The 9,440-nt window shown below is 36.7% G+C and overlaps 1 protein-coding gene across 10 annotated transcripts; it reads left to right on the top strand.

Moving 5' to 3' along the window:
* The first annotated feature begins 6,299 nt into the window (after positions 1-6,299).
* On the top strand, positions 6,300-9,206 carry LOC133739085 (uncharacterized). Of its 10 annotated transcripts, none has more exons than XM_062166805.1 (8): positions 6,300-6,565; positions 6,745-6,807; positions 6,929-7,011; positions 7,122-7,275; positions 7,412-7,513; positions 8,064-8,137; positions 8,258-8,323; positions 8,601-9,206. In XM_062166805.1, the coding sequence occupies exons 4-8, from the start codon at positions 7,187-7,189 to the stop codon at positions 8,651-8,653; spliced, it is 384 nt and encodes a 127-aa protein (XP_062022789.1). In that variant the 5' UTR covers positions 6,300-6,565; positions 6,745-6,807; positions 6,929-7,011; positions 7,122-7,186; the 3' UTR covers positions 8,654-9,206. The 10 variants fall into 10 exon arrangements, 7 of the variants coding, with proteins under 7 accessions (XP_062022789.1, XP_062022792.1, XP_062022791.1 ...); XM_062166808.1 differs by having other exon boundaries at positions 7,168-7,275; XM_062166807.1 differs by having other exon boundaries at positions 6,745-6,778.
* Positions 9,207-9,440: the final 234 nt, after the last annotated feature.

The following is a 9,440-nucleotide window of genomic DNA, read 5'->3' on the forward strand; positions in this document are numbered from 1 at the left end:
GGCGGATATATCTTTACGTATTTTTTTTTTTTTTTTTTTTGAGAAGGGGATATACCTTTACGTTGTGCCAAAAAACCAAACTGAAAGGAGGGGGAAATAAAAAACCAAAGTCAGTTCAATGCACAACAGAATTCTGTTGTCTGAAACATAATCCTTTCCAAACAGTTCTTTTCAAGAAAAAAAAAAACCCAAACAATCAAAACTAAATCAACCTCAATGTAATGCACAACAGAAATCTGTTGTCTGAAACAAAACCTTTTTCAGAAACCTAATTTACCATGTTATACACTATATTCAAACAACAGAATTTTTTCATTCTGTCGTTAAAATTATTCAGACAACAGAAAACACTCATTCTGTCGTCTGAGCTCTGTCGTCTGATGGGTTTATTGACATAGTGACATCCTGAATTTGTAAATCCGAGGAGGTTTGGATGGTGAGCTTGGTGGTGGCGGTGGAGAGTTTCACAATTTTTTGGGGTTGGAGGAAGTTGAAATGGAATTGGTGGTTCCGCTTGGAGACAGTGCTCGATGGTGGTTATGGTGGTGGTGGTGTTATGCTTTGGAATTTGGGTGTGAAAAAGAAGGGGGTAGAAGAAAAGGCCAAAAAAAAAAAAAAAAGAATAGAAGAAATTAAAAAGAAAAAAGGAAGGGAGAAAGAACACAGGGTTATATTAGACATTTCACAATTATCGAGCTGAGTTGGCGTGGAAGAGATTGCCACGTCAGCGACTTGCTGAGTTGGCTTGGAAGAGATTGCCACGTCAGCGACTTACTGGAGCACTTGGACGGAGAGTTAACGGAGTGGACCTATTGGAGAGAAATTGAGAGGCCAAGGAGGGTTTAGATGAATTTGGAATATCAGGAACTGAAATGATGTTGGAGGCAAAATACATGGACTAAACAGATTTTAGCCCTATATATAATCACAGTACCCCTAAGAAAAGAAAAAAAAATCGTAGATATATACATCAAACGACAAAAAGACGCAAACTTTTCCATCTCTCTCTAGTGAATTTTTCTCTACATAGTTGCAGACTTGCAGTGGCTCTCTGCTCTCGAACCTCAGTCGCTCTCGTTTCTTAATTTGTTGTTGTGAACTCTTTAACTCCACGAGGACCACCAAAGCACCCAACAACCTTATTGATTTAGAAATCCTCAGATATCAGAGTTTAATTTCTATCTAATATAAAATTTCTTGAGGAATTAGGACTGTAGTTTAGGTTATATAAATTGGGGATTTCAAGATTTCTTTTCAGTATTTCATTTTTGTTGATATAATTGTTAGCAAGTAGTCAAAAATGGTGAATTTATTTATTTATGTTTAGGGAAAGATATTGAATTTGTTTTATTGATGCCCAATTTCCCAGGATAGTGCCGAATTTCTTTATTATGTTGACTGTTGAGAGTTGAGAAATTATTTATATTTAAGGATTTGGTGCTTTGGATCAAGTTATATTTGTTTTCTTTTGAAGTATGAATCAAGTAATCATAGGTTATTGTATTGTTCTTTTCATTTTCATTTTGTTTAAATACATATCCCATTGGTTCTTGCTAGTTGCTATGTTGCTTTGCCTCTGTTGCTCCTGACCAATTGCCTCTTGCTTTGGTTGAGAGAGATTAGTTCATCTAGTGATGACTCTTCCTGTTTCTACGGCAACAACAGAGAGAGCATTTTCAGTCATGAAGCTCATTAATAACTAACTTCGAAGTACAATGACTAATGATTTTCTTGCATATGTAATGATAGTGCATATTGAGAGAAATTATTTATACTATTGATTCAAATTCGGTTATCGATCGATAAGTTTTACACTTCAGGCAACCGAAGAGCACAACTTAAGTAGTTTAGTTTGTTTTTGCATTGCATATTTACCTTTACATTGTTTCAATTTTTATTGTAGGATTTGAGTATCAATAAGCATTTTCTTGGATAACGCTCATTATGTCTCCCCAACTAGAAATGCTTTTCTTGCGTGTTAAGCAAATGCACTCGTATTATCATATTTCTTTTGTTAAGAGTTCAGTTATTTTTTTATAGATTAAATACTACTTACTCTCTATACTTATAAGGTTTCGTCGTTTCAGTCCCTGACGTTTGAATTTCATCTAAAAACTCCTCGAACTTTCAATTTCCTCACAATTAGTCCATGCCGTCAAGCTTCATTCAAATTTTCTGTTAAATTGCTAACGTGGCATCCATTCCACGCTGAAATGTCTATTTTACCCTTAATTACTTTTTTTTTCTCTCTCTCTGTTTTTTTTTTCTTCCTTTTTTCTTTTTACTACTTCTTCTTCCAGCTCTCTCTCTCTCTCTCTCTCTCTCTCTCTCTCTTCCCTTAACCAATGTTAATGACCACCCACCACCACCATCACAATTGCAATACCAGCAATATGATAATCATCCCACTAATATTTCCTTTCTAATTCAAACATAAACCCAAACCATCAAAGCTACAACAATTCGATAAAAGTCAACAATTCAAACACAAACTCAAATCAACTCACTGCCGAAACTCGGCTGATGATGACCTAGTGCTTATGATGAAATCAACCCAGCAAGCTTACCAATTTCACGTCAATAGGCATAGTCAAGAGGGAAACTAAACCTAGAAGTGCCAGGCAACCGCGGCAACCACAATGGCGGGCCGAAACTAACCCAGAAATCAAATCAACATAACTCTATCAATTTCAAAAATTAATTACACTAGAGCATAGAGAACGATGAGAGGAGTAAGTTCCATACCACATGCAGCTCAATCGGAGGCCGGAGTCGTCGGAAATAGCCGAAGTCTGCTGGAAAAATTTCAAGCTTTCGATCGTCGATTCTCCTTCCTCGTTCGATGCATGGATGATCCAAGGCCACAGGGTTGTCGGTGATAGCGAGATGAACAGGTTGACGCTGATGCGCCGTCGTGCGGTGGCCGGACAGTGAGAATATGGCCGGGTCACAAAAACGGGTCGTCGGGTTGCATTTCAGGTGAGAGAGCCAAGAGGTGAGGTGTTGGATCATAATTAATATACATATTTGTGCCCTAAAACATGAAAATTACTTGTTCTAAAGTCTAATTTAATGTTTACTAATCCAATTCCATTATTCCCCTAATCTTGTACTTTTGCTTAACCTTTGTGTTTTTTTATATGTATTTATTATGTGTTCCTTTTCATGCTAGAAAATGATGGAGAAGTATGGAAATACACTAAAAAGTCAACCTTAACACATTTTCCTTCTCCGGCTAGGAGAAAGAGAGCTAGACAAGGGAGGAGGGGGCGGCATCTTGATCAAACGAACTCCAAATGAGTTGAAACTTTCCAGATCCATTCTAGACATCCTAAGGATCATTTATTATGAAGAGTACGAGAGCTAGTTCGAAGTGTAAGGCCTTCAAAAGATTGGTCCAAGTTTCTGACTAAAAGATGAAATCGGCAAAGTCGGACCTGTACGGATTCCGGTAGAATTTTCGGCCAAACCACGATGAACTAAGCTCTGAAATTTTACCAGGATGATCTACACTTATCAAGGAACATTTGATATGAAGAAGTCGAAGGCCAATTCCGAAGTCTCGGTGGAGATTCAATTGAAGGAAGCTTCAGAAGCAGAAAACAAAGTCAAAACATGGCAGTTTGGCCTAGAACCTTCTTTGGACGGATTTCTTGTGCATTTTTGGAAGGTCTATGTCTCTATGATGCTGAAATTATCAAGGAGAGCCCTAGAAGAATCCTACAAGATTATGGCAAGATTAGTCCATCATATTATCTTTTGGACAATAGGCATCCTTTGCACACTTTCTCTCCCATGCTTGTCACCTTGACTTTGGTGACCCAAAACCACTCCAAAACCTTCATTTTCATGCTTCCCATGCATAATAAAGAGAGCTAGCTGCTCCTTTCTTCTCCTTTAGTCATATTTTTCTACTCTACACTCTAATAGCTCATCATTACTTCCCTCTTTTTACTCAATCTCTCCCATACCCCTTTCCCTTATTTTTAGGATCTATTACCACTCTCATACTCCACCTCCATACTTCTTACAATGCTTGAGCTGCTCCCTTTTGCTTCCATTCATCATTTTACTCCTCTCTATCTTCTCTATATAAACATCTCTTCTCACAAGGAAGAGACATCACTCATTCCACCCCATTACATCTTTTCTTCTCTCTATCTCCACAACAAAACCTCCATCGTCACCTCCCAAAATCCAAACCCATAATATCCATACTCCCCTTACTACTCCATCTCCTTCATCACCACCACCACAACTACCATCTTCCACCACCATAAACTCTATCACTACCACTCAAAATTAGCCAAAGAAGCATCATATCTTCATCACCATTCCATTCATCATCAACATCAACAAGTTCATAATCTATTCATTCCACCATCAAGGAGGATCTAAGGGCATTGAAGGAGGAAAACCATGGAGGAGCTAGTCATCAATTTGTCAAGCTTCAACTAGTTCATTCTTTCCTTAAACTCCTTAATTTTCCTTGATGTATTTTAGATTTGATGTTAATTTGTATGATTATGAGTGAGTAGTTACTTTGTCCCTGGCCAATCTTGTATGGATTGATGCTATAATATGATGTGATGCAATTTTCTTTAACATGCCTACATGCTAGTTCAAGAGTTGAACGCATATGCTTAGACCTTACCACTTTGAGTATGTGTGTTTGCCATATCATGATATATTGTTTAGAGATTGGTAACCTTTGAATGTTAAAGCATGAAAGCACACTAGGTGTGCATGTAGGGGTTGTGAATTACAATCACTTAGAGATAAGCTTGGTTGGTTTGCATGATTTCTTCATCTCTAAATTTTATGCACTTAGGGTAATGCACTAGATACCTAACCGGATTGAAATGCATGACTTAAGTAGTTAAGTACTACACCCGAGAGGGGTTGCTTGATATCACAAAAGGAGCATGTCCCTTGTCATACCCGAAAGAGATGCAAAGAGAGAAATTGGTTAATTAATTTAGCATCATTCATATAGAAATGCATCAATACTTGCAAGGGAGGTTAGTGGTAGACAATCTAAATCCTAACTTTCATCCATTTGACCACTAGTTTAGTTTAGAGTAATTTAGTTTACATTTGAGCATCTAGTTGTTTTCAATTCAAAACTATCTTCAAAAATCAAAATCAAATCACTACTCCATCTTGCACATACTCACCATGAGCCTAGATTTCCTTGTGAATTTAGGTTTGTGATTGTACATTTGCATATTCTAGCTCTCCTTTGGTTCACGCCCTAGCTAGTAAAAGGAATTCAATCCTCGTGGGTTCAACAACCTTTCTTAAATCCTTATACTATTACTTGTACCCCTTATACTTGAGGGTGACTATTTGGCTAACATGAGGGGAATTCTAGTGGTGTTGGTGTTAAAGATTTGGGAGGGAGTTCGTTTTAGATTATGTTGAGTTTGCTAGGCATATTCATGTCCAAAGAAGAAGATGGAGAGAGCTGGGTTTATTTTTGGAAGAAGAAGATGCAGATAAATAGTGGAGGAGAGACTGTCTGGAAGAAGATGAGGAGAAAAGGAAAAAGGAAAAAAAAAACAGAGAAAGAGAAATTAAAAAAAAAAAAAGTAATTAAGGGTAAAATAGACATTTTAGAGTGAAATGGATGCCAGTCAGTAATTTAACAGACAATTTGGACGGAGCTCGACGGCAGGGACTAATTGTGAGGAAATTGAGAGTTCGAGGAGTTTTTAGGTGAAATTCGAACGTCAGGGATTGAAACGACGAAACCCTATAATATTTAATCATTTTCTTATTTTAGATGACATTTTTATATATATATGATCTTGTTGAAGTTGTAAAAATGAATATTAGATGTGTTTAACAAGTGTTATATAGTTGAGATATTCCATCAAAACAGAATAGACTTTGCCGAACTTTTAAGAAGAATTTTTCTTGACAGCATAAGATAAATTTATCCCATCCCAATTTTAATTCTTGGTTCCGTCACTACTCAACCCCATGCTTAATTGATAAAATTGACAAAAGCTCAATATGTAAGGGCACTGACGCTATGAATTGTTGTCAAATTGAAAAACCAACTTTGAACTCTCCCTTCTGGTTTCAGACAACCCCTCCGATACCCTCATAATTAGTAGAAGTGATGAATGATCCATCCACATTTACTATATACTAATTGTCAAGTCACTGTTCATCGGCTTATGAACAGTGACGGCTCCAGCCGAGCCGGTGCTGGCTGAAAAGACGACGTTGTCCTTGCTTCATCTTTCTTTTCCCGACACCTGTATATCGTTTCAAAGTTTTCGTGTCTTTGTTCTTCGCTTCACACAGTGTGTGTATCTTTTGCTTTGACACCTGGGGTCCTGCTAAGTGGTATCGTGTCTCACACTCTCACTCCACCGAGAGGTAAATAGACAGAGCTTCAGTTTGAGAGAGAAATAGCGTGAGAGAAAGAGAGAGAGCTGCAGGGCTGCGTTATATCTATCTAGGGATAGAGAGAGAGTTTGAGACTGAAGACGAGGGAGACGGGAAGAAGTCGATGGTCGATTGGAACAGAAATTGAGTGAACTGATCATCCCAGGTATTCTACGATGGGTTTGAATTTGTTTGATTTACTTTTTTTGTTGGTCTCTCAGTTTTTCCATGATTATACGGTGATGGGTTTGAATTTGTTTGAGCTCCAGTTTGTTGTTCCTGTTCAGAACTAATCTAAGTAGTTTTCAATTAACCTGGGTTCGGATTTTGTGGTTTTCTTTTCAGCAAAAGTAAGAGAAGAGTTGGGTTTCTGTTCTTGGTAGGATTTGGATGTTCTTCGGTTATACGGTGGCTTCCTTGATTTCATGGATTTGTTTTGTGATTTTTGATTAGATTAGTGTATGTGATTTGGCTTTGTTTGGTAGTCTGAGTTTTATATTTGGATGTTCTTCGGTTATACGGTGTTCAGAAAGCGGAGAGTTTAGTGAAAGAGCCCGGTTTCAATCCCAGTGGCTGCTCTTGACCTTGATAATGAAGAAACTACAAAAGAAGGTACAGACCATTTTGGGTTTTCTTGATTTCTTCCCTGTTTTGAAATTTAAATGCTCAATTCTTCCTTTCATTGTTCTTTTTTACTGAAATTTGAGTATTTTGATGGGCAGAGTGAGAACGAGAAGATAGACCCTGAAATTGTTGTTGTGAATGTAGAAAAGAAAACAGGAGGAAGATGAGAAGAAGGGTGAAAGGTCTGGTGCTTCGTGCTCAAGCTCGGATCTTCCTTGCATGGATAAGCTCAGGGATCAGCTTTCTTGAGAGGTATGGACTTGAACTTTATCAAAAAATTTCTTCAAAATTAGTACAAGTCTTCATATATGATTGATTTAGGATTTGGGCTCGGAGGTTTTGATTAAAGAGAGTATATCTTCATTCATTTTTTCTGTACCATATGCAGCAAAAGATACTCTAAAAGTGCAGGCAAGAAAACAGTGGAGTACATGGTGGCATTAGCAGAGAAAACTAAAGACATGTCCGTGTCTGCAGGAAACTATGGCAGGTTGGACTGCAGTCAACAAACCTTTCTGTTACAGTGAATTCAATTTGATATACTTCATTTCTAAATGTTACCTGCGAATTAACACTTAGAAAATATTTCTACTGATAAAAACCTACTGATCTGAGTCTGTATTTGCGACTAAGATGTGGAATTGAATGAATCTGTACAAACTTTAAATCAGAAATTTACTAAAAAAACACTAAAAAAACATTGCTCTTCTTTTCTTTTTGTTAATTTCTTATCAAACTCAAAGGACATAAATATTTTTTTCATGTAAAGTTAAAAAGCATTGAAGTAACCAGCCAGCAAAATTTTGGTATGATCTTTGAAATTGGTATGAAGGAAAAAGTACTACAATTCACGGACTTATACAACACGAGTAAAGTTAAAATCTTTGGGAATGTGATATTTTTTCTTTTTCCTAATTGAAAAGAGAGAGAGAGAGAGAGAGACTTTTTTTATCTCTCTTTCAGGTTCTGCACTGCAATTGATTCCGGTGCAACCAGTCAATGATTTTATGGATGCTTCTAAAGTTAGTAAATTGATTCAGTAGAAAGGATACTTCAAAGGGTCTTCTAATTCATGGAATCATGGACTTGATGGTGTGGTACACCATAATATCAGGTTTCTGTGTTTTTCCCGGTGAATTTGTCTTAATTTAACACAAATTATTTATTTTAGACATGTAATCATCAACACCTAATATATATTCTCAAGCTTTTGTTGTTCTTCCAAAATATGCAGAAACAACTATATGCAATAGACTCAAACAGAGGATTGAGCACAGTGTAAGCTCACTCTCGGATAAAGGTGCATATCTCTTTTCCCACTCTTACAATCTGAAAATAAATTCATATCAAATTGCACATAAATTGTACTTATCTTAAGATATAATCGTGTCTCAAGTAGATTAACTTCACACTAAACTTTTACATGCCGAATCAAACTGCTTTAATCTTTTGCTGTACTACCTCACCATCTTAACATTTCAGCTAAGAATCATACATGAACTATTTTATAACATTTTTCCTGCTTTTAATATTGCATACTGTATAGCATCTTTGATAATACTTCTATGTTATCGCAGCCAAAACAACCACTTTGGAGAAACTGGAAGCTAATAACAAGACCAGAAGCTAACTTATATCCAGCAAAAAGGTGTGGAACATGAAGCCACTAAAGTCTTACACAAAAGAAATCTCAATGTGCTTTTTCATTGGCTCAATTTGTTCAGACCAACTTCCATCAAAGAGTTCTCACACACCAAGTTTCATTTCAACTTATTGATTAACTTCCATCAAAGAGTTCTCACACACCAAGTTTCATTTCAACTTATTGATTGGGGTCAAGAAATTTGGGTAATGTGTACTTGACCTTAAAAGGTAGTTGGTAAGGTGTACTTGACCTTGAAAGGATTTTGAGTTTGAGATTCAATTGGTCATAAAACAGGTTGAAGTTATATCCTAATTGAATCTCAAGCTCATTCCGGTGTAGTTGTCTTTGCACACTCTTTGAGATCAAAGTACAGCTTTCTCCAATTTCTCCACCGTAATCAATGAATTCAAATCAGTTTGCGCAAAGATTCTACCAAGTAATGTTATGGGATCAACAATATTATTGTCTATACAAGCAATTACTCTGCCAAACAATTTCCACCACTGACATTAGCTGAATAAAATTTGATTATCCGAATGATGCATAATAATCCCTAATGTAATTGTAATAATAAGTCCCGCAGCAAAGCGCGGGTACGTTTTCTAGTTCAACTTTAAAAAACCAGTTCCTGGAGGGGTCCAAAATTCCATTACCATATACAACACTATTCCTGCTATCACTTGAAGGATTAGCTCGTGTTATAGGATATTACGATATTGTAATAACTAATAACATACCACGTATATATAACAACACAAAATTCTTTCGATAG

This window comes from Rosa rugosa, chromosome 3 (genome assembly GCF_958449725.1).
Source record: "Rosa rugosa chromosome 3, drRosRugo1.1, whole genome shotgun sequence".
NCBI classification, from domain to species: Eukaryota; Viridiplantae; Streptophyta; class Magnoliopsida; order Rosales; family Rosaceae; genus Rosa; species Rosa rugosa.